General features: G+C 47.3%; 1 protein-coding gene and 2 long non-coding RNA genes across 4 annotated transcripts in view; 2 read left to right on the plus strand and 1 right to left on the minus strand.

Moving 5' to 3' along the window:
- Positions 1–5,687: 5,687 nt before the first annotated feature.
- Positions 5,688–7,072, minus strand: LOC111929130 (uncharacterized). The gene is made up of 2 exons (XR_002864536.2): positions 6,838–7,072; positions 5,688–6,255 (listed from the first exon to the last, which is right to left on the minus strand). It is a non-coding gene; the product is annotated as an uncharacterized LOC111929130 (long non-coding RNA).
- Positions 5,938–25,177, plus strand: part of SLC4A11 (solute carrier family 4 member 11) — a 134,979-nt gene continuing 115,739 nt past the window's right edge. Inside the window, exon 1 of one of the 2 annotated variants that reach the window (XM_086889695.1) lies at positions 5,938–7,528. In XM_086889695.1, coding sequence (XP_086745821.1) covers positions 7,444–7,528 — 85 coding nt within the window. In that variant the 5' untranslated portion in view covers positions 5,938–7,443. The remainder of the gene's footprint in view (positions 7,529–25,177) is intronic. The other variant, XM_086889706.1, reaches the window with a different exon arrangement.
- Positions 8,413–12,276, plus strand: LOC147652858 (uncharacterized). Its single transcript, XR_015286960.1, has 2 exons — positions 8,413–8,488; positions 8,641–12,276. It is a non-coding gene; the product is annotated as an uncharacterized LOC147652858 (long non-coding RNA).

Raw genomic sequence — 25,177 nt, forward strand, 5'->3', positions numbered from 1 at the left:
AATTTTACTTCAGTTTAAAGGTGCCATTTTTCCTGAATGAAAATTAACCTTTTGTCTGATTTGTGAGACAGTATCAGGAAATCCACAAGCTGCTCACATGTTCTCTGCTACTTCCCTTAAACCAATAAAATGGTAATTGTTAAGGCTGGACAAGAGTATTAAATTAAGAAGACCTGAACCTCTGTATGGAAGAGACCTTTCCATTTCACCCTGTTAGCCTTTGTAAAGGAGTGTTTTGTGTTCGTCCAGGGCACCTCTTGCAGAAAGACATTTAGCTCTGAACTCCAAAAGTGAAGCAAGACAGAGCTCCACTGCCCTTGGAGGATTTCACTTCCACTGTGAAAAGAATGAGACTTCACTTCCCATTCCACTTTGTCTGGTTTTAGTTTCTGTGGAGAGAACACCAAGTGCCCCCTACAATCCAGAAAATCCCCCTTGCTCAAGTGAGGATGCCCTGTGCTGACATCTCTGTTGTGCTGGTTCTTGCCAGCCTCACTGGAGATGAGTGAAAAAATCAGAATCATGGAATGGTTTGGGCTGGGAGGAGCCTTAAGGACAACTAATTCCAGCTCTTGCCATGAGCATGGACACCTTTCACTGTTCCAGGTGGTTCCAAGCCCCATCCAGCCTGGCCTTGGAGACTTCCAGGGATCCAGGGACAGCCACAGCTTCTCTGGGCACCCTGTGCCAGGGCCTGCCCACCCTCACAGGGAAAATTTATTCCATATTTCTAATCTAAATTCCCTCTCTTTCAGTTTGAACTCATTCCCCTTGTCTTGTCATTCCAGTTCCTGATGAAGAGTCACTCTCTGGACTCCAAGCTCTGCCCTGAAGACAGAACAAGAATTTCTGTCCCATTGTAGTTGCAGGTCACAGTGTCTGCTGCTGTTCCCATCCCACTGCCTCACTCTGTGCCGAGGACACACAATCCCCACCCCCTGATCCCGAGGCCACCTCAGATGGAAAATCAGAAAATTGCAGTTGCCATCAGGAATAACCCCAGGGCTGAGGAAACCTCCCAGCAGAGGCAGGCTGCACTGCCTGGTAATTGGTCTGATCACCAGGGTGGAATGAACTGAGTGCTCCTGAATTTCTGTTCCCTGTACCCTCAGCTTTGATTACCTGGGAGCTCCAGAGCTGCTGCTCCAGCTGCAGACCCAGCTCAGCATCCCCTGCAGGGAGGTGTCCTGGGCACGAGGTGATGATGCTGTTCCGTGCTGGTGGCATTTCCAGAATTTTCCACACTCAGGGGAGTCCTGAACATGGACACAGGCTGGGCTATGTCTGCATGGGGAGCAGGTCACCAGGGCTTGTTGCTCCAGTTTGGATGGGGGATTTAAAACAACCCAAAAGGCAGCACAGCATTGACTGCCACGTTGATTGATGTGTAAAGCAAAGAAAAACTTATTTCTTGTGGGTTTTTTTCCCTAAGAAAATGCTTTTTCTCCTCTACCACGATGCACCTGAGTCACCCTTGTATCACTGAGGTGGGAAATTCCATTCTTTTGAGGGCATAACCTCATCCAAAGCTCACCAAAATCTGTGAGGGCCAGGGGATGTTAGACCTGGCTGTGCCAAACCTCTGAGCACATCTTGGAATTGTTCCCTGCTTTCTCCTACCCCTGCCAGGGCAACACCTGCTTTTATTTGCTTATCAGATTGATAGATACGATTTTACAAATCAATCAGAAAAAGATCATAGAGGGAGTCTTAAAAAGAACCAAAGAGCAGTGGGGAGAAATGGAATGTGATTATTGTTCTCAAGGAGATGAATACAGCATCAAACAGAAACCCTGCAGGTTCCTAAACCTTCTGTAACTCTTTTTTGTGGTCACTGCTTTCTGGGACACCACAAACGAGCTCTTGCCATCAACACCTGAAGGATTTCCAGCTGGCTCCTCAAACTTCTCTCCAGCAGGGGCTGCAGATTCAAATAGGTTTGACAAATTCTTCTTTATTCTTTTTTTTTTTCTTTCCCCCCTAGGGATGAAATGGTTTCTTTTACTAACATTTAATCAACCCTCTGCAGGATAACATTAATACAGCACAGAGAGGGATTCAGGCATGCAGAGCTCAGAGCTGCAGAGTTGGGGTTGGAAGTTCCACTCCAGCGAGGGGCAGGTGTGGTGGGACAAGATGCACGTGTGACTTTTAGGAAAATTTTCCCCATTTTTGCCTGCAAATCCACCCTGTGAGCACTCTCTGGGATAAGATCCTTCACCTTTCCAGTGTCTCCTGTGTTACTGATAATTCCAACAGCCCCAGTGAATTTGGGGACAGAGTTAGCACAGGGCTGTTCCCACCAGCACTTACTGACTGTCACCTCTTTGTCTTCTCTAAAATGGAATTCCATGTTATCTACTGAAATTTGTGCTTAGACCTCATTGGGAAAAGGGGAAGATCTTAAAAGGTATTCAGGCAAAAAGAAATAGCTGAAATTGCTCAGTTTGGACTTTGCTGAAAGGGCTCAGCAGCTGATGGCTGAAGCAATTTCTCTATCACAGAAAATAAGTAAAAAAGAATTCTTGGCTGTGGAGAAAAAGTAAAATTTTTTGTAGAATCACTGAATATTTGGAGTTGGAAGGGTCCCACAAGGATCATAAAGTCCAAATCCTGGCCCTGCACAGGACAACCCCAAAACCTCCACCATGAGAGGGTTACACCCTCCTGTGCATGTTGTCAGGAACATTTTTATTGTGACTTCCTCTCTGTAATTCTTTTTTTCCTATTGTAAGCAGCTTTGTAATGATATGCTTCAATCTAATCATGAAATTAGAAAAGGAGTTCTCCTCGTTAAAAGCTGCTGACAAATCTACACACAGCCTTATACAACATCCTCTGACCCTGCCAGGGAAGGCTGGTGTGAGGAGATGTCCCCACTGACACGTTCAGCCAGTGAAAATGTTTATTTGGGTTCCTAGAACACAAACAAGTTGGTTTTGCTCTTGGGAGAAGGTGTGAGTTCCCACAAGGAGCTGAAAACTGGGTGTCTTCTCTCCCAGCCTCGACCAGGCTGCAAACTGGGACAAATCTTGTCAAAATCTTGGCAAAACGTGCTGAAAGGTGATGAAAGGAAGACTTGGGGAGTCACAAATGTTTCTGTCATTCCCTACATCTCCAAACCACATGGAGATTGTTTCCCTGCTCCAAAGTCAGGGCTTGTGTCTTCTGTGCTCCTCACCAGTCTCAGTTTTCCTTCCCTGCTGCTGCTTTTTTGCCAAGGATGAATATTCAGTTCCCTAAAAAAAACCACCTGCCTTGACAAATCCACCTGCACAATCCCAGTTTTTCAGCACAAAAGTGATATTGGTAACTCTGGGTCCCAGCACCGACCTGGTTGTGCTACCAAGGCTGATCAGACACTGTGGGGACACGGTGAGCTGCCCTTCCAGACATTCTGTGCTTCTTCCCAAATATTTTTCCTCAGCTCTCACCCAGTTGGGCTCGTACTGGTGGAGCAACCAACCCACTGTGTGTCTGCTGGTCTGCCCAGCCGCGAATTCAGGTGGCTCTAACCGGGACCAGCGTGAGGAGAAAGCCCTCAGGCCTGGTTTGATGTGATTCCACATCCATCTGTTGTTGCTGCAGGCCACCCCAGCGTGCATTTCCATGGCAAACTGCCTTTTGAAATAATTCCCAGCAGAGCGAGGACGTTGCCAAACGCCAGCGCTGTGACCGAGTGGCGTCACTGCAGCTGGAGATCTTCTGGTGTTTTATGGGTTCAGAGAGAATGCACGGCACAAGACGCTGCAGAATTTCTAGGAAAACGCCTCTGTTGACAATTCACAAGAAAGAAGTGTTTCCTCTGGTGGAGGGCACTCAGCGTGTCCCGGCTTCCACGGCCCAAAGCAAGTCTGGTTTGAGAGCACCACACTCCTCTCTCACTTCCAGCCTTCAGCCCATCTTGCCACCACATCTGGTGAGGTGAAATGTCACCCTCAGGGTGTCCTGAGGGCCACGCTGGGAGACCCAAGTGGGGCTGGCCAGCTGCTGTTTGGGCCCAGGACACGCTGCAGCCATACATCGATATCAAGCTGAGTCATGATGGCACCACTTCCTCTAAAGCAATGACAGCAAGGTGGCTGCAAACCTTCCCTGGGATTTGACTCAGCCTTAAATCCCATCAGAGTCTGGCTCCTGGCTCAAAAGCCAAATTTCCCCAAGATGCCATGCACAGACCCACTGTTCCCACGCACGTCTTGCTGGATAAAGGCAATTCAAGATAATATACAACCAACTTTCAGAGAGGCTGCAGCTCACAACTTTGCCTTTAAAAACATATTTTACAACCCCACCATCCTTGATTTCCAGGAACTCATGAATAGAAAAGATATATTGCTCTTGGTAACTAAATAGTATCATTAAAACCATTATGAATCTTGCAGAAATCATTCCTGTCTACCTAATCTAATCTGGGAACAATGACTATTATTAACTTGTCTTGTTCTGTTGCCATTTGAGATGATGGCCCTGGATGCACGGGGAGCTATTACAGGATCCAGTTTTTGTAAATTTGCATTGCTCTTAAGTGCTTGAGTGCCTCTCCTTCAGGGAGCTCCCGGGATTTATCCCTTCCAGGGAAGTGTAGCGAAGCTGAAGAGGGAAATGAGGAGTTCAGGGAACAACAGAAAGCTTAACTCCTGTCCTTATCACATGGATAAGAGTCTCTTGGCTGAGTTCTCATGCTCAGCTACACAAGAGATCCACTGGAAGTTCTTATGATCGACAATGGCATTGCTCCGTGTGGCTTCCTGGTCTATAAAACAAGACACTTGATGTCCTCAATAATGTGGTAACTCCCAGTTGCCTGTAAGGAATGTTGTATTTTTGAAGGCTCCAAGGTTCAGCCAATGTTGGCTCCATACCCTCAGGCTCTGTCTCACAAGTGCTGAGCTGCAGAGGAGACAAAAGGAGGCTCTGTCTGTTCCCACCCTCGGATCACCACAGTGTTCCCACACCTCACCTCAAAAATGTGGCACCTTCAGCAGGCAGCACTCCCTGAGACCGTGACTGTTTGACCTCCCTCTCCACACAGCTTGATGGAATAGGCCTCATTTCCTTAGGAAACTGGCTTCCAGAGGAAAAAATTAAAAATCCTCTACCTGTTTCCCTCATTCCGTGGTAATAAAAAAATCAGTGAATTATTTCCCCGATCACAGAACTCAAATGAACCAAACAAATCCATTGGAGCCCGCCCCCCAAATAAGAAGAATGATAAATATAAAGTCTGCTGCACTTTGGGATGGAATCCCTGCAAAAACCAGCTTCAGAAGAAGGTGTTTTATGTGCCTGCAGAAAGCAGGATGGGAATGGGGCTGTGGTTCCCTTCACTTGTGCTGAAGGTGCTAAATGTGACTTCACCCAATTCTCATTTCTCTGCTGCAAAGATGTTTATTCTCTTCATCACAGGGGCAATAATATCAGTTTCCAGGCATCTCCAGCAGGAAGGAGTGATGCTGTTGGTGTAGAAAATTAAAAACAGGAAAGATCAGAGTACTTTTCTAACACAACGGGATGTGATGTGTGGATGTAGATGTTATTCCTGTCCCACTCCTCCCTGGTGTAACCTTTTACCCCTTTCTCCAATTCCAGAGCCACAAAACTACTGATTTTCTCAAGTTTCACAAGAACAGAGACCTGAGCAGAGGTGAGAGACCTCAGGAATCTCCTATGCATCCCATGGGATGCTCATGTGGACAGCAACAGCCGACCTCAAACCTACAGGAATGCAACATCCGTGTGCAGAGATTGGGAGAACAATTTGATTTCAATCTGGTTTTATGTGAGTGGGGTTAAACAGGCCAGAATTCTGCTCTGGTCCCAGCAGAGCTGCTGAGATTTGTGGTGGCATCATCAGAGAGTCTCTTGAAGGAAAAGCATTCTACTTCTCACACTGATAACATTCCCATGAAGTTATTGGTCCTACCATTGGAAACGGCAAGAGAAACCTCAAACAGGGACTGAAAGTGAGGAAATCCCCCTTGATGGGTGACCTGATCTCTGGTTTGAGCCCAACCACCCCACAGCAAATGAGCAGCACACCCCCAGCTGTCAGGGCCAGCGTGCTCCAGAGCTGAGCTCATTTCCATGCTGGGTGGAAACTATTTTCACAGTGGAATTCTTGCATTTCGTTAATGAGGAGTTGTTCTGCCAAGCCCAGGGGTCGGAGGATGTGCCCTCCCCATCCCTGGGCACGGATGCTCAGCCAAGGAGGTGCCAGTCGAGGGATCAGCTCCTGCAGGAACACGGAATCACCTGCAGGAAGCAAAATTGGAATGATACAAACCTTACACTGAGGGGATAATGAAAAAACAAATAACTTTCCTTCCAGTGGAAGGCTCTGATATCTGCAGCTGAGCAGATCAAAGTGAAGTGAGGTTAAAACACAGCTGTGGTAAAGCTTTGCAACTGCAAGGAAGTTTTTGGAATATTTTTTCAGACCTAGGAGAAGGAGCAGGTGATGGACATTTGCACTTGGTAACACATCCTCAGGTCCCAGAACTCAGAATGGGGTGCTGTGTCTTTTAATGTCACCCAAATAAGTGCTTGGGGGTGTATTTCCATTCCCACCCTCCTCAAAATATGAGATTAAAGCCTCTGCTTGAGATAAGGAGCCTGTAATGATACTGAGCATTTATTTTTAATATGATTCCATGAAATTTCCCATTTTATTTATCAGAAGACAAAGTATAAAGAGTATCAGGGCAAGAATCTGTTCTTGGGGAGTATGAGGAGTGTGAGCCTTTATCAGACATCCTCATTACAACCCACACTAGCATCCCTTGGGGATAACACCAGAAAAAACCCAGGGAAATAACAACTAAAAGCAAACTTAACCATGTATTTCAAGCTCTCCCTATTAGGGAGTCCCCAGAACACCTCACAGCCACAACTCCCAGTCCTTTTGGAGGCTGTTCACCTCAGTTATCACTCCCTGTGGCTTTTCTCAGCATCTCCAGTCCATGGGGGAAGAATTTCTGGCAAAAAGCCCTTTTTCTGCCCAAGTGAACCCATTTTCCCCATCACCACCTGTGCCAACCTCTCTCCACCCCAGGGCCTCGTCCCACCCTGCTCCAGGGGTGTTTTCAATGTCCAGGGGGATTTCAGGAAGCAGCAGCTGAACATCACCCCCAGAACACTATGAACATCTCCAGTTGCTCCTCAGGGATGTCTCTCCCCGTCAGGAGGAGAAATAAACACTAAATAATTGAATATTAACCTCCCCAGGCTGGTCATTCCAGAGCTGCTGGACCACTGAGCTTCAACGCTTCCCCCAGCCCTAAGTGTAAATAAGTTTATGGGAAACAGATGAGGGTAAAGAGGAGGGTGGGGGTGAGCTTGTTTTCCTCCCCACCCTCATGAAAGGCCCTGACCTCTTTACTTTTGCCTTTGTGCCCTCTCCTCTGGTCTGGAGAGGAGCTGTTTTTTCCAGGATTTGTGGTGATGAATGGGGTGGTCCCTCTGGGAGCTGGCAGAAAAGGAGGCAGAAGGGGAGGGCTGCATCCTCCACTCCCTGGGATGTTAAAAGGTGAGTCAAAGGAGGCTCTGCCTCATGGAAATGGGCTCTCTGTCCAGCAAGGTAAATCCTGATTTTTGTTTTTTGGCTGATTAATTTTGTCTTTTGCTGATTATTTTTGTCTCTTTGTGGCTGTTTGAATGGAAGGGAGACAAGGGAGGTGATGCAAGTGAAGCTGAAATCTGTTGAGCAGCTTGGTTAAAGGCTTCTGTTTGGGTTTTATTAATTTATTTTGGTTTTTAAGGATTTGAGGTTTTATTTTAATCTGTTCTTGAGGAGTCCTGGTTGCCTTTTCCAAGTAAAAGTAACACTCAGGGGTGCTGACTGTGGAGACCTTGCTGTAAAGGGAGCAGGGTGAAGGAACAAAGCTGTGGGATGGTGTGAAACAATGAGAGGGACGGAGGAGAGACACAAATTTATTCCCCTGGAACCCAGAGGCTGAGGTAGTGGGTGTGAATTTCTTGAGGGGTCTTCCACTATCAAGCTGCTGTTATAAAAACCACCCCACCCTGCTGCCCATCCTGCAAGCAACTTGTATTTTTAATTAATGGAATTAATTAATTAATGCCACTGGCAGAGAGGCTCCAGCACAACCGGGGCAGGGGGAAGCCAAGGTGGTGACAGGTTGTGTCCTTTCCCCCTGGAGCTGTGGCAGGAAAGGAAGCTGCTGCCAGGAGCTTCTGGGAAGAAGAAATCTCTGTGCTGTTCTTGGAAGGAACGGCCAAGAAAGCTCCTGATCCTGCTGTGGGAGCAGCAGTTTGTGGGCAGGGTGATAGATGAGCTGAGGGAGCAAGATTTCCCTCTCCAGGAGAAGCTGAGTGCAAGGATTCCATGGAATTCCTAATGAGGGGCTGGGCTGGAAAGGGATGAAATAAATCAGGTGTGAAGGGAGATGTGAGCTCCTCCTCACCAGAGATGAGGCCACAACCTGTGTGAAAGCCTCACTGAGGGACCTGGAACAGCTTCCAGGAGGTGAAGGAAGGATGGGGATGGCCCCTGTGTGATGATTATTCCACCCACTTTGGCCTGTGCCTGTTGCCTCTGGCTGAAGAGCCCCTTTGAATGAGTGCTGGTGGTGAGAAATGGGGAAATTTGTTTGTTTAGGAGTGATTTCTCTTCTCTAGGTGCAATTTCTCCTGCCTAGATCTCGATGGACACCCTTTCCTCTGAAGGAAAAGACTGAGGGATGTGGGAAACCACCAGGTGGAAACTTTTAAGCAGAAGAGGGTTGAATTTCTGGTTCCTTTTTCAATCAATGTGTCCAGTCTGGAGTACAGATTTAGATGAGCTCTGTGGAAAACATTCCCTGGCAGATCTAGGAAAACACCCCCAGCTCCTGAGGCTGCTGATGTGGATTTTCTGTCTAAAGGGAGGATGGGGGAGGCTCAGGTGTGTTTTATCAAGCAGCAGGTCATTGAGTTATCCCTGCACCCACCTGATGTGTTTCTTGCTCTGGAGCTCACCTCTATCCTCCAAGCCACCCAACCAAAACTCAGTTTTGGATGTTTGTTGCTCAATTTTGTTGTTGTTCTTGGTTTTGTTTTTCTTTTGCTGTTTGTGATTTTATTCTTGAACAGAGGCACCTGAACTCCCTCCCAGGGACCTTGACTTATCCCTGTGTCCTCTGCTCTGTCTGGGGGAAAGCTATCAGGGAGAAAAGTACCCTCATCCTCCTCCCAGGAGCTGCAAAACCTCTCTCTGCATGGTCTGGGAGAAAATGTGGCCCTGAACCTGCCCACAGTTTGAGCTTCAAAGCAGTAATTAATTTGCTGAGCAGCTGTGAGCTGTAGAACTGACCCAGAATATTGAACAGTCTCCCTGCTGAGGGCCTGGTTCCCTCCCAATGGATATCTCCTGTGTCTGTCCCCATATTTTGGGAGGTTGGAACTCAGGTGGGATCCCCAAGGGAGCAGAAAAGACAGTTTTCCCTTCTGTAAATCAGTTGTGATGGAGAGTTCCCTTCAGGGAAGTCGTGGTTGGGAATCTTCTAATTAAATGTGCCCAGCTGGGCTCCCTTTCCTGCAAAAACCTTGGATAAAGGATGGATTTCAACCCTGGGCTTCACAGTTTCTGGTTTTGGAGGGTGACCATGTGTAGAACTCCACTCTGCTGCAAAGGTTTTCCTTAAAAACAGACCAAAACTGAACCTCTTAAAACAATTAAGGGATTAAAACAATCCCTTGATGGTACAAGGCCTGTGCATCACCTGATTTTTTTCTTGGCCTCTATCACCCGCCCCCAAAAAGCCAAACCCCAAATCTTCCCCTATTTACCCCGCTGGGCAATCTTAACTGTATTTAATGGGAGTAGATGGCCCAAAGGCATTTGGGTTCCATCAAATCCGGATGATTCACTCCAATTACTTCTGTAAATAACATTTCTGGGAAAGTGGGAATCTTTAATCCCAAGCCCCACCAGCAAAGTGGAGGCAGGGAAGGAAGTGAAGCTGGATTTTCAATGATTTCCCAGATTTCTAACCCTGGGAAGGATTTTTCCCTGGCAAAACCAAGGGTGGGTGTTGGAAACGTCCTTGTCTGTGTTACCAAATGAGTGGGGATGGGATGAGCTCCAGGTTAGCCAAAGGCTTCTCCTGGTCTGGAAAGGGGACAGAACTGTAATACAGAGGGCAGGAGGGAATCCCATCACGTGCAAGCTGTCCCTGGGGATACTCTCATTTATTTCCTGGTGCTCACTTGACACCTCTGGTGCTGTCCCTTGGACTGGTGTGAGGTACCTTGACATTGGTTTGGGGGAAACTGGGACAGGGTGGGGTTTTTTTATAGGATAGGAGTGAGAAACACTTTTTAAGTCTCTGGTCTGGGCTATCTGTGGCGTGTCTGGGTAAAAGTGGAGGGAGGTGTTCTCATGAAACCTCAGACTGTTGGTTCTTTGGAAAAACAAGCCACATCCTCCTGTTAGTTATTAGAAGGGAGTTCACAAATCTTTTTCATTCTTGTTTTGTTTGTTAAAGTGGGGAATTCCCAAGGAGGGAGCCGGTTTTCTGTGGGAAGAAGGTTGCAACCAGCAGAGAGTGGGAACCGAGGGATTGGGAACGATGGCTCAGCGGCTCCAGTGTCGCGTGGATCTCCTTTTCAGTGAGGAGACTCCAACCACACACCTGGTGTAGGACAAGATGGGAATGGGGTCTGCTGTGGGAATTCTATGGTAGAACAGCTTGGAGATCCCTCCAGGCATCTCCCCCTAAGCTCTGGCAAGGGGCTGAGTCCTTCTCTTACCCAGGGTTTTCTCATCTCCGTGCAGCTCTTCCTAAAAAGTTCTGTGCAGTTGGAACTCATGGATGGATGTTCCCAGAACAAAAAAGAAAATTACATCAGCTGTTCCCATCACTGGAATTAAGGGAAAAGCCTCCAGATGTCAGGCATTGTTGTTTTTTGGGTTTTTTTTTTTTTAATCTTTGTGTGACTATAGGAGCTCTTCCTTCATTTGCAGCTAATGAACAGAAGGAAACACAAAAATCTGCACTGGGTTAGAAAGAAATGGATGTGTTTTGAAAAACCTGCTGGTGTGGGGGTGTGAGGGCTTGGGGCTGCACCCATCGAGGTAAGGGGTGGATTAACAACATGTGGGAGCCTCCAGGCCAACCCAAAATAGGATGTTTCAGGTGGAATACCTGTAACAGGCTTTCTCAGCATCTTTGCTGATGCTGCCCGGCCTCCTGTAGCCCCAAAAGCGACAGTGAGAAATGCCTGAGCCCCTGAGGGCTGGTCAGGACCCACTGCTCCAATTTAATTAAACATCTCAATTGTTTCAATTCAATTAAGCAACGAGCTTGATTGGATCAGCACGAGGAAGGCAGCAAAGAGGGATCTGAGATGTGGCCACTGTCAGCAGCCTCAGAAGGAGGTAGGGATGCAATCTGTGTGGTGGCCAAGAGCATCTAAAATATTTCTTAGGATGTCATACTCTGTGGGAAATGCCTTTAATTAGGTCTGGGGATTTCCACACTTCCCTGCTAGGCTGGGAGTGGGTTGCACAGCTGGATGCCAGTAAAGAACATCTCCTTTGTCAACTTAATAGGGAAAAAAATTTTAAAAATTAGAAAAAAAAAATTACCTAGACAGATCTTCTGTACTCATAGTTGGTAATGAAAAGATCCCCAAAGCTTGTAGTGCAAGGATACCATCGACATTTTAAGGATTTTTTGAGAAGAAAATTAGAGAAAAAAAATCTTTTTTCTGGCTGAAACCAGAGCCAGGTGTATAAGGAGGCTGAAGGCTCTGGAACTTATCTGTCCCTCTGGGGAGTGCCCATTGAGGAGCGATTTCTGCTGATTGAACATGGTGCTGATCAAGTTGCTCCAATTGCCTTCTTGGTTCTCTTGGAAAACGGGAACCTTCAGCTCCCCTGCAAAGTCTTTGAAACCCTGCAGTGATTGGGTGGCTCAGCCAAGAGCAGCTCCTCTTTCCCCTCCACCTGCTCATTTTGTAACGTTTCCATGGTCATTTTCACTTTATTAAAGTGGTTTTTTTCCCCTCACCCATTATGTAAAGGACAGTGGGAGATAACTTTGACCTTAATGGCCGAGGATGAAGAAGCCCTGACTGGGATGGCTCCATTTATTTTACTTTTTCCCAGGAGCGCTGTTGCAGCGTTAAAGCCTGGAGTGTTTGAGTTCTAGAACAATGCACGGGCTCATCTTTGTTTTAAGTGGCTTGTTGGGAGCTCCTGTTTCTCCTCTTGTCCGTGTAAATGTTTTATGAAGTGAGTTTAAAGTCAATAAACGCTTCCTGTTTAACGTCTGTCCCGCTGCCTTATGAAAGATGCTTTATAAAAACATCAGCGCTCTCACCCGGCAAGGGGCTTATCTCTGGTTCCCTGCTAAGCATGATATCAAAACTCATCTAGGAGGGTGAAAAAAAATTCCTGATTTAAAAAGAAAATAAACTCGTGTCTTCCTCTTAATGGTGCTGCACTGATTATGCAGTAACACAACATATTGAAATTACTCTGAAATTGGATTTTGGAGCCAGCTGAGCTTCAAATCCTGATGGGAAGGCTCAGGGGAAAAAACTGGCCTGCACTGAGCACCCAGCTTGTTGCTTTCTTGCTGCTTTTTTTATTTTTTTTTTTCTTTTTCAGTGTGACAAATGAAATTTGAATAATTGCTGTGTAAACCGAGAGCAGTTGTTGAATCTGAGAGGGCTGAGAAATATGCGCTCTTCGGCTTTGCTCTGCTGCCGATGTTGACTCGCGTTGATCGTGGCTGGAATCTTAACCCCGTGCACTGGGACAGGCATTTCTCTGATAAAATAAAAGGCAGGCAGGTCCCTGGGTTTGCATGACTTTGCAAAGTCGCAGCTGGCACAGACAAATTGGGCACAGGCTCGTGGTTGGCAAGGCTGACCGGTGCTGCTGGCGTCTGCCTGGGCTTGGCCAAGGCAGTCTTAGGCCAAAGGTGGGTGCAGATAAAAGATAAGTGAGTGATGTGATGCAGCTCCAACCTTGTCTTTGCTCTTCCTACGCTGGCAGGTACTGGGATTTGCTTGCTCCTTATTTTTACAGGTATTTTTGTTTCCTCTGGTTTCCACATCTCTGCGTTGCTTTCCTTCCTTTAGTGAGGGGAATGGCCCCTGGGGGAGATGTTACTGAAACTCCTGCTCTGTTCCATCAGGTGAAACATCACCTGAAGAGTGCAGCTGTCAGCCTGTGATGTAAGGAAAATGACTTGGTGAGGGAAAACACTGATTTGATTTTCTTTTATGGTTGTGCGTTATGTCTAAATTGTATCTTAACAAGACTGGGATTATTTTCAAACTGCCTGATCCTCTGGAAGAAGTTTCCTGAGATGAACAGTGCAGGAGCTGGTTTGTTCCTCCTCAGCCTTCACCAGAAGGAAGAACAGTGAGCTGCAGATAAGCTGCTCATCAGACCCATGTGGGGCTGAAGGAAGCATCAGTTTGCAGAGAAAAAGAAAAAAGTTTCCCTATTTTTTTTTGTCTTTGAGAAGTGGCTTAGCCCTGATTGCAAATAGCAGGGTCTCTGATGTGGAACAGCTAAAATCTGAATTGTTTTAGTAGAATAAAATGTAATCTGAGAAGTTTTTGTTATCAAGGGGCTTGCTGAGCTTTGGGAGCCTTTGAGGAGGGGGCACACTGAGCTGTGCAGTCACTGAACACCTGAACTGTGTGTGCTAAAGGTGTCTGGTGGAAGGGAGTTTGGAAATTAGGAGTTTTCCTTGAATGTCCCTGGTACAGCTGCTCTGTTCTGGGCTGCCTCACTTCTGATTTCCAGGGCTGCTGCACCAGGGGCTGTCTCTGCTCTGCAATTCAGTGATTGTAACTTGATTTGCATCTTCACATGGAATAGCTTTACAGCTGCCTGTCGCCCAGATTCCTGTCATGAGTTTAGTAACTTCAAAAATCCGGTTTATTCTTTCCTCAGACTCTTTTACTTTCTCCACCTCAAGCTTGAAAACTGCCACCAAACCTCCTGTGCTCCTTTACCAGCTGGGACCGCTGAAAGAGTTTTGTTTGAAAAGTTCAGCTAGGGCAAATTCTTATTCTCTGATATTTTTTTTCTTTTTCCTGACTGCTCCTCCAGTAGACAACTGCTTTGGACATGACTTTTCCTTTTCAGGAGAGTCCCTGCTGTTCCATTACAATGATTGCTCTGATGAGACCTTGCAGGTAATGAGTGACCTTTGTGTTTTGCCCCAAGTAGGAGAGACTGAGTGGAGATGAGTTTAACGAGGAGCCCTTGGCACGGCTGATGTTTTATTTCTTTAAAACCCCTTTTTTGTGCCCTTATTGTTAGAATTAAAGGACAGGCTTCAGATTAAGGACAGACTCTGGATCAGTTGTGCTTCATAAAAAGGGAGCAAGCTGTGAATGGAGAGGCAGCAAAGCTCTTGGAGATGGAGCAGTGGGGATGCTGCTGCTGTGTGTCCACGGCTGTTTTCTGGCTCGTGCACACCTGGACTTGGATCAGGCTGGGATCTCTCATTTCACAGGATATCTGCTTGATATCCTGCCTCCCAAATCAGTGGGGATGGCTCCCTGTCTCTGAAGTGCCCACGAGGAAGGCTGGGGACAGGAGGTGCTGACAGCATTCCCAGCCCTTGCCAGGGTTGTTGTGCACAGCCACGGCGAGGCTGAAAAAATAGGATTTGACACTCATTTGGCTGTGGTGGGGTCACAGGGATAGCAGAGGCACCTCATTTCACAACTCCCCTCGCATCCCTCTTGGTCTGATGGAGCTGGGGTGTGATAGCTGCAGCCTGGAGGGGACTGGCTGCTTTTGGGTGGCTCTAGGGCAGATACAATCTGCTGATGGTGCTGGAAATGTCCTGTGTGACTCTGGAGGAAGTCTCTTGGTCCCTTTCCCACCTGGAAGAGGGACTCAAGCTGATGTTCACAATGGTTGGAGTGGCTGGGGAGCCCTCCCCTTGATGCCTGCAGGTGATAAGATCTTTTAGGGGGCTCCAGGAGCCCTGCAGTGAGTCCCAGCTCCCCGTTCCTGCTGGCATCCAGCTTCCCAATTGCAGTGCTCCAAACTTAATGCCCCAGAGAGCAGCTGAGAGTGGCTCCAGGACAGAAAGCAAGCCACAGTCTAGCCTTGGTTAACACTTTTTGTGTTTCATGTCTGTGTTCAGCAATTTGGCTGCTGTTTGGGAGCTTTGATGTGAAGCCACGATGCTCCCAGGGGTGACCCTGCCCATCCTGGGGGACCAGCTCTGCTCCTGCCTGGGAAGGCTGTTGGAATCCCAGCTGGATGTTTTTGGTTTTGGGGAGGGCTGCTGTTACCTTGCCAGTGCTGCTGAACTCGGTGGCTGTGGGATCTGTGAAACGCAGGTCACCAAGAGACAGCACACAGGGAAATGCAAACCTGGGGGTTGTTTTATCTTTGAAAGACCTGTCTGCTTTTCCTCAGGGGTTTGGGGGCTCTGTTTGAAATCTCTGTCGCTTGTTAAAAGCCCTGAGGTGAGGTGGAGGGTTCTTGGTGGGAAAACCACAATCATGACAGCAGTGGGAGAGTGAATGTTCTGCTAAGATGCCTTGGATAAAGCACGGAATGGGGCAGGGAAAGCTGCTCAAATCCTTGCTGAGCCTTTTCCAGGAGCCCCTTGGATGCAGTCAGCCTGTCTGCCTTGGCTTCAGGAACTTGGGTGGGCAAGCAGCAGTGTTTGATATCAGTGTTTCCTGCTGGGTGGTGCTCACCTATCCCCAAAGGAACCTGGGGTGCTGTGTCCTGCTCTGGGGTCCCCAACAGCAGCAGGACTTGGAGCTGCTGGAGTGAATTCAGAGGAGGCCACGGAGCTGCTCGGAGGGTTGGAGCCCCTCTGCTCTGGAGCCAGGCTGGGAGAGCTGGGAATGTTCACCTGGAGAAGGGAAAAATCCAGGGAGAGCTCAGAGCCCCTGCCAGGGCCTGAAGGAGCTCCAGGAGAGCTGGAGAAGGACTTGGGACAAGGGATGGAGGGACAGGACACAGGGAATGGCTTCCCAGTGCCAGAAGGCAGGATTAGATGGGATATTGGGCAGGAATTGTTCCCTGTGAGGGTGGTGGGGTCCTGGCACAGGGTGCCCAGAGAAGCTGTGGCTGCCCCTGGATCCCTGGAAATGTCCAAGGCCAGGGCTTGGAACACCCTGGGATGATGGAAGGTGTCCCTGCCATGTCAGGGGATGGAACGAGATGAGCTTTAAGGTCCCTTCCAACCTAAAGGTTGATTTTGTGCTTTGCCAGACTAACCAGTGCTTCTTGGAATCTCCCATCTTGCAATGTCTGTTGTAAACAGAATTTGCATCCTGGAGTGAAAAAAAAACAAAACCAAACCAATCCAAAATCAACCAGCAGAAACAAAAACCCCCAAACCAAACAAAACCCACAACTCAAACCACAAACTGAAATCCCAAGAAACTACTTCATAACTTGGCCATATTCTCTGCAAATGGACTGAATTTTTTTTTCCTCAGCTTTCCTGGCAGATTTTGTATTGTCTGCCTCTGATCTCTATCTCCTGGCAGGCAAGGCAGTGTTTGCTTTGATTTGACAGCATTTAGAAACAAAATCTGGAAGGAAAGCTTGTGATCTGCAGCTGTCAGAAATGCCACTTGCTCCAAGTGTGAGTGCTTGGAAGCAGGGAATCTGCTGTGGAAGGTGTGTGTGTGTGCTGGGACTGTCTGTAGCCCTCCTAAGAGAGAGGTTAAAGTGCAGAAGATAAAACAGAGGGGTCTGGAAGCAGATTTTTTTATAGATATAAAATTTATATATTTTATTTGTGTATATATAAATTTCTACCAAAGCCTTGCCAAACCCTTCTGTTTTATCTTATGCTACAAGTCTGAAAGGAAATATATGTTTCTATATATCTGCTTTCCCTGTGGAACCAGCTGCTGGTAAAAGGCTGGGAGTGGGATGTTAATGGAAATAGTGGGAGGAGAAATGGGAAGAAATCTTTGAGATCTTTGCCTTGGCCATCTTGAAAGATCAAACCACAGCACCAGCATCACTTTGGCCTTTTCTACCCAGAAGTTCCTGCTTTGGGGTCACTCCAGGTGAATTTCCAGGCCTGTTTTTAAGTTTTTTGTCAGGGCCAGGACCTGTTGTTTGGGCCCACTCTGAGCTGTGAGTCAGCGGTGCTTTCAGCAGCAACAATGGCAGAAATGGGCAGCATTTCTTACAATGTGATTATTCCTGATTTGTGCAGGATGGAGGAGTCTGGAGCAGGGCTGTGCCTTACCCGTGTGGCTGCTGGACTGAAGGGAAAGTGCCTTTAATTCCTTGGGCGAGGAGATTGGAATCTGCCATTAGTAAACAGTTAAATGTGATTCATGGAATAAGTTATGGTGCGAGGGAGGTCTGGGGGGGTCTCTGGTTCTGCTCCAAGGTGGCTTTTAAAGCAAGGTCAGGTTCCTGAGAATGAAGAATGGGAGATTCTCCCACCTCTCTGGGACCCTGCTCCAGTGCTTAGGCTTGGTTGTTAAGGAAGAAAGAAAACCCCCACATGATGATGGAGATGGCATTTCCATTTTTGACTTCTCATGCCTCTCAGAGCTGCTTGCTTTAAGGTTAATAATCTTGCAGCTCTGATGAGGAGAATGCAGTTTCTCTCTTCAGAAATTCCTCCTGCTCTAGATAAAGCAGAACCCAGAGTAGCATAAGATCAGTCAGAAAAAGGTTTAAATTTCAAAGTTGCTGTGAATCTGCAAAGGAATGGTGTTGATGCTACTGGGCCTTGTCTTAAATTCTATGGGTTCTTAAGGGATTGAGGACAAGGGGGAATGGCTTCCCACTGCCAGAGGGCAGGGATAGATGGGATATTGGGCAGGAATTGTTCCCTGTGAGGGTACAGAGGATGTGGCACAGTTGCCCAGAGCAGCTGTGGCTGCCCTTGGGCTGTTGGAAGTATCCAAGGCCAGGTTTGACAGGGCTTGGAGCCACCTGGGCTAGTGGAATGTGTCCCTGCCATGGCAGGGGTGGAATGGGAATGATCTTTAAGGTCCTTTCCACCCAAACCATTCCATGACTGAAAGGATCCGTGATGAGCAAACCCACACCTTTGGCTGCTTCTCTGGGACTTGCTGGATCAGAAGTGTCTGATGGCCTCCTCCAAGACACCTCAAGAACAACAATAGCCATCCCACACCTCAGAACGTTCTTTCAATAGATTTAAATATTGGCATTTCCCCAAATAACTCTCTTCCCCCTCTGCTGTAGGAGAGATGACGCACTTGCTTGTGAGGGAGGTGAGCTGATGCTCAGGCTCGTTCTTGTCTTGCTTTAAGGTGATAAACAGACGGGTTTAAGTCTAGAGCAAACAGGCTGGAGCTTGGTATGAGCTCTCAGATTACTCATAATTGAAAGGCTTAAAACTTTTATGCACCAGCTGCTGCTTTAGCACTAAAACAATGAGCTTCTGCAGGCAATTACCCTGCTGGCTTTGGAGGCTTTCACCTGCACAGACAGACCAGAGGACTCTTCAGGTGATTTCCTGGATTCTTTTGTATGTGGTCAGGCTCATTAATGTGGCAACTCTGCCCTGGCCCTCCCTTGTTTCCTAATCTGGTGGTGACTCTGGCGTGACAGACACTGATTTCAAGAAGTGTCTGTATCTGATGTCTCATTAGGATTTCAACAGCGTTATGCAAAAGTTTTGTTCTAGTCCTGACAAGAAGTTTGAACCCCTTTCTGTCAAGGTTTGCTTGTGTTTATTTTCTGTTAGGAAGTCAAACAAGTATCCTTGCTCTGATGGGGGCAGGCATGGATGTATTTGCATCCCAATTTGGATCTGTCTGCCTGTTTTCAGTGGTGGTTCAAAGTGAGTCTGTCACAGGTGGTTTCTTGCATGCTGAGGGACATACCCTAGATCAGAACAGCTGGGCAAAGACTTGTTTGTTCAAACTGTCCCTAAGACTAATTTGAGTTGTTTTTATTTTTGGCCACCAAGCTAGGTGGCTGAATCACCTGGCTAAATCAACTAAAGGTAAAGGAGTGAGTGCTGGGCTTTTCCTTTTAGTTTTACCCAGTTTCTCCCAGTGTTTGTCTGTACTGCTAGAGTCCTCAGATTTCCCTTTTCTGCCCAGCATGGGCCATGGGTTCAGCTGCAGTTTCCTTCTGCTCCAGAGCACTGCTGCTGGTCCAGTCCCACCAGTACCAGCACCACGTCTGTTTCTGCTGGTGTTGATGGGTGATATGAATTTGCAGAAAAGAATTAGGTTGGAATCTGGGATAGTCAGAGCCTCCACACATCGACACAAACATGCTTGAAATTGATATATTTTCACGTCTGCCTGTGCAAAATGATCTTTGAACTAATACTGGAGCCTGTTGGTTTATGAATCTCTGGATTCCTGTGTTCTTGCTGTTATAGATTCCCTTCAAATGAGCTATTCTTCCCTTGAACTAAGGGTTTGGCTGTTCAGGCCCCATCAGCCCCCTGGCAGTCTCTCCCAAGATAAGAGAATTAAGGAATAAGTTTTTAATAACAAGCCATCACAGAGATGCCCTGTGCAGCAGAGCTGGAACGGCTGCTCTGTGCACTGCGGGCTTGGGGCTGACAGCTCGCTCAGCCTGGGGATGCTTTTCACTTGGAACTGAAATAAAAACAAATGTCAGAGTCTTCCTGAGCTGCTGTTGTGACTGAACGAGGTGCTTCATCCTCAGAAATGTTCCCCTGGATTTGTGTGTGCCAGGAGCTGGAGGAATCAAAGTTGATGGAGCCCCCAGCACTGTGTGCACCCAGATCTTGTCACTCCGAGATCTCCTGTGGTCTCTGCACTGGGTGTTTGAAGTAGGATAATAAGGATGGAGGAGGTGTTCCCAGCTGCTTTTCCTCCTGGAGGAAGGTAGTTTTTATGTAATGGTGCCACGTGAGTCCTTCCTGCAGCAGCCCAGAGCTGGCAGGTGATCCCAAAGCCTTGCACAAGGCTAAAATGAAAGGGGAATTGCTGACCAGAGTTCCTGCTACAGGAGTTTTCTTGCATCCTGGAGGGAATGCTGAGGGATCCACTTGGGGTTTGAAATCCAGGAATAGATTTAAGTCATAGAATCATGGAATAGTTTGGGTTGGAAGGGATCTTAAAGATCATCTCATTCCAACTCCCTGCTATGGGCAGGGACACCTTGACCTGTCTCATCCCATCCAACCCATCTCCTCCAGGGATGGGGATTCTACAACCTCCCTTCTCAAGAAAATACTTGTTTATCCAAAAATGTTTATCCAATACTGGTCTCAAATACCAGATGTCCAGCTTGGATTATGAAGCCACTTCTACCTAATCTCCTTTCCCCAGTCCCTTGGAATTGGGGAGGGTTGGAAGTTGCCCTTTCTGTGTTCAGAGTGTTGTGGTGATGTTAGATAATATTTGCTGGAGGGAGTGTGGTTGTATTAAATTTCTGCCCTGCCAAACTCCTTAATTTTGAACAGCTGAGCCTTTATCCTTTGGCTGGAGCATTTCCTGGTGAATGATGATGGTGTGTGACAGAAGGGACAGGACAAGGGGCAATAGGTTGAAGCTGAGAGAAGATTTAGATGAGATAAGAGATAAAAAAAAAAAAATCTCTCTCTGTGAGGATGGTGAGGCCCTTGCACAGGGTGCCCAGAGAAGCTGTGGCTGCCCCTGGATCCCTGGAAGTGTCCAAGGCCAGGCTGGACAGGGCTTGGAGCCATCTGGGCTCCAAGGTGTCCTTGCCCATGGATGGGAGTGGAACTGGATGCTCTTTCAGGTCCCTTCCACCCCAAACCAGTCTGGGATTTTATGACAGAAGAACAAAACTGTTCCAGAGTCTGGCATGGTTGATGTGATCCCCTTAAAAACTTGCTCACCCTGACCTTGGAACATGCAAAGCAATTGTGTAAGTGCATTTAAGGATGCGGGGTTACAGGGAAAAAGGATGTTTTGGTGGAGACACAGCCACATTTGTGTTGCTTCAGGAAAGCAGGATGCAGGTTGTGTAAGAGCGAGAAAAAAGGGATGAGCCCAAGACAGAGACAAATGGAAATCCAGGGACAGGTTGAGCTGAGGGTTGGACCTCCCCCAATATTGGTGTTGACTTGTTCCTCAACTCGTTTTCGGTTGGAAAGCCCAGGGATCACCCTAACTGGATGAGACACATTCCCTGCCTTGTTATCATCAGCTTCAGAGCGTGTCCTTTTCACCTTTCTGCTGGTCTTGTTGTTACCTTTAAATCTACAAGAACTGTTTTTAAAGGGATTTGCTGTGCCCAGCAGTTGTTGTAAGGATGATGTGGCAGAGCAAGTGGAAGTTGTTTGACATATTTGGGACAGAGCTGAGACCACTAACAAGCACTTGGCTTGACAGTGACTGGGAGAAAGGCTGTTCGACCTGCCTCAGACTGAAAGTAAGGCTGTCTTAAGCACAGCAGGACCGTGGAATTGCTAATGAGGATTCTACCCAGGCTGGGGATCCAAAAAATCTCATTTTTTTTATGAAATCGATCCTATTGTAAACAAGTTTGGGGGTTTTTGTCTCAGTAAGTAGGCACCAAGTGCTGTGGAATTGTAAATGTGAAACTGAACTGTGAGGGGTAAGTTTTAGGGGTAGATTCCTGTTCTATTTCTCTTCAGGCTTCATTACCTCTCCCTGCAAGCCACAAATTGAATAAAGCAGTGTAATAGATCCATTTCTGCCTCATTTTTAGATGCTCTCATATGCTGTTATTGTACCCTGAACAAGGTATGAAAAACTTTGTGTATATGGAAAGCTGGCAGGGGCTAGAAAAACAAGACAAAAGTATGTAAAACTGACCTTCTTAATAGTGTGGGATGACAAAAGGAGAAGGAAAGGCTGCTGGGGTCAGATCTGAAGTTAACTTTTCCATAATGTGTACTTCTAGCTGCTTACACTTCTAACAAACCTCGAAACATTTGACAAAAGTCTTTTGTTTCCAGCTCAAAAGCGAGAGTGAGTACACTGAAGGAAAAGAGGTGGTGTGCATGTCTCGGTCCTGAGGAGATTTTGGGCTTTAGAGCTCTGCTCTGGCCCTGATTAGGAGCAGGAATCCTTGGCTTCCACCAGCAAATGGTGAAGTTCTCAAATACTCCAGTCCAGCCCCTGCAGCTACATTAGCAGAGGCTCATTTGAAGCATGAAATGAGCTGAGTGTTACCAGATTCTGTTTGAAGCTCCTGTGAAGGAAGAGGATGAGATCAGAGTTTTGACTTTTCCCACCAGCCTCTACCCCACAAGTGATAAAGTGCTAGAAGCTTGTGCCTGTGGCATTGATGCAAACTTAGAACTGGAGGTGCAGCCTCCATCTGCAGGTTCTGGACATCAGATGAGCAGGATTTTAACTGGGGGTTTGTATTTATAACCTCTTTGTCCCCTGCTGGTGCACAACTGATTTAAGCCTTAGAACAGTAGAGAACCCTGCACTAGAGCTGGAGATTGTGGAGTGGTTTGTGTTGGAATGGACCTTAAAGATCATCCCATTCCACCTGCTGCCATGGGCAGGGACACCTTTCACAGACCAGGTGGTTCCAAGCCCTGTCCAACCTGGCCTTGGACACTTCCAAAGATGGGAACACATCCAGGTTGCTTCTCTGGGCAACTTCTGCCAGGGCCTCACCACCCTCACAGGGAAGGATTTCTTTCCAAAATCCCATCTAACCCTGCCCTCTGGCAATGGGAATCCATTCTCCCTTCTCCTGTCACTCCAGACCCTTATAAATAGTCTTTCTCCACCTTTCTTGGAGCCCCTTCAGGAACTGGAAGGCCACAATTAGGTCACCCCCAAAGACTTCTCTTCTCCAGGCTGGACAATCCCACTTCTCTCAGCTTTTCCTCACAGCAGAGGTGATCCAGTCCTCAAATCAAGTTTGTGGTCTCCTCTGGATTCATTCCAACAGGAAATCTCTGGAGCAGTTTATTCCTGTGGTGGCAGAACCATCTTCTGTTGCCTGTACCTCGTGCTTTTCCATCCCTGTCCTAAAGCACAAAGGAAAACTGGATAATCCTCAGATCCAAGGTTAGACAAATGTTGGGCAAGGCTTCACAAACGCCACAGTTTCGGATCCCTTTCCCTCAAGCACAAGGCCCAACACCCAACTTGGTGCCAGATGGTTGAAGGCCACCAAAGCAGCGCTGGGGAGCCCAGAAGAATGGAACTAAAGCTGGATGTTTTATGGGGCAATAATTAAACACTGACTGGTGTTCTTTCACTCCCCAAATCAGAAAAACTCGCTAATTCCTGCCTGCTACTGGGAAAGTGCTTCTCTATGCCTCTACTGCCGGGGCTGCCCAGCAGCAGGTTTGTGTTTGCAGGGCTGCTGGGCAGATCCTGCTCCTTAAAACAACCTCTGGCAGCAAAGCTCCAGCCTCTGACTGCAAAGGGCTTTTCCAGAGCTGAACACGACACACAGAATAGACTTTGGTAAATGGCTCTTGTGACTGCTGGAGAAAAAGGGTGAAATGAGGATCCACACATCCTGGTTGGGACTTGAGAAAAACCTGGTTTAGTGGAAAGTGGCCCTGATGATGGCAGGGGGTTGGAAACAGATGATCTTTAAGGTCCCTTCCAACCCAAACCATTCCATGATTTTGTGCTTTATGCTGGAACAAGTAGAGGACTTTGTGGCACCTTTGTCTTGATGTTGTCCCTTTGTCTTCCCAACTTGCTGCTCTGGTCCTGTTGCCTTCAAACCTGGGTTTTGAATCTCCTCCAGTAACCAATTTTCCTGGTGTATGCCCTGCTGTTGTACATTTCCTTGACTTTTTCACTGCCTCCTGTTCATTACCTCCTGCTTGCCCCATACCTGCTTCCAATTTTCCTCAGCAAAGCCAAAACCCTCGAGTTTTAAATCCTGAACTCTAAGGGCTGTTGAGCATATGCAATTTAGTTGCTTTTTCTCCTCCTCTCAAAAGGCTTATAATTTGCCTGGATTTTTGGCGATGACAAAAATGAAATTTGACACAAAAAGCTTGTCCCTTGCTCATTAAAGCCCTTGTTCTAAATCATGGGTCCAAGGCTTTAAGAAAAAAAAATAAAAATGGAAAAAGCCACCAGAAATTGAACAAAACAATGTGTTTATTCCCATGCTGCTTTCTGAGAAGCAGTTGGATTCACATGTTCCAAGAGAACTGTGCCCCAGGCAGACCCAGCCTAGCATGCAAACTCCTACCCTGAACAGCCAGGGCTTGATGAATTTACAGCCAACTGAAAGCAGAGCTGGGGAGAGTCAGGCAGCCTTGATAACCCTGCCTGGAGATGCCCTCTTGCAAGGAAGGTTATCTCTTAAAAAATAGTCTTAAAAAATAATGCAAGTCCCCCTGAGCTCCCATAAGGATGTGAAGGATGGAATTCAGGCTCGCCACGCTCCAGACCTCCCCAGACCCTACAAAATCCTGTTTAAACATCCCAGTTGTTCTTGACTCCACCACAACAGCACAAAGGACGGATGGAAGCGATTCTGTGCCTTTCAGGGGTCACGGGCCATGTGGCCCTGCCTCAGCTCCACAATCAGAGCCTGAGAGAACATTGTCTGCTGGGGAACTTCCTCTGCCACGCCACCCTGCTGAAGCAGCACGACAGCAGCCCCAGCTCAGTCTCCAAAGGGCTGCCCTCAGCCAGCTCTGTAATTAGGACAATGAGGAATACGTATCTCTAAAGTAAAGTGCCTCTTAATAGTTGATTTATTTTTAAGAATGGGTGTGATTCAACAAGTTTTTAAAGACTTCATCTCCTACTGTCTGTATCGTAAGGAATAAGCCTGGTGTTGATCTGGTGGTTCTTTAAGTGGAAGGCTGGAGCTGGCTGAGCTCAGTGTTTTCAATGAGTTTTTATCAATGCTGCACCAGGGGCTGGGCTCTCAAGACTTGCTCCTTGGCCTCTCTGTCACCAGCAGCCTCAGAGTGTCCCTCTGACCCACTCCAGCGCCATGGAGATGTTTCCTGTGAGAGGTTAGTGGTGATTTCCAGTCTGGCAGGGGTGTGTGAGCTCTGGGACAGCCAGTACAAGTGCTTGTGTGTGGATGAGCCTGTTGGCAGAGGGCTGTGTTCTCCCAGTTTTGGGGGTTTGGAGTAGAAAAAGAGATGCAGAGTTATGGGATTTTTTTTTTTTCTGCCTGGCTGCTCAGGTAATGGTCTGTTGCTTGAGGCTTCACAGTGGGTTTTGATAGTTTTTGAAGGGTTCCACAAGGTGTTAGCAGCCTCCAAGGGAGCAGGGGAGAGATTTTTACAAGGGCATG

This window comes from Cyanistes caeruleus, chromosome 5 (genome assembly GCF_971803275.1).
Source record: "Cyanistes caeruleus chromosome 5, bCyaCae1.hap1.1, whole genome shotgun sequence".
Taxonomy (NCBI): domain Eukaryota; kingdom Metazoa; phylum Chordata; class Aves; order Passeriformes; family Paridae; genus Cyanistes; species Cyanistes caeruleus.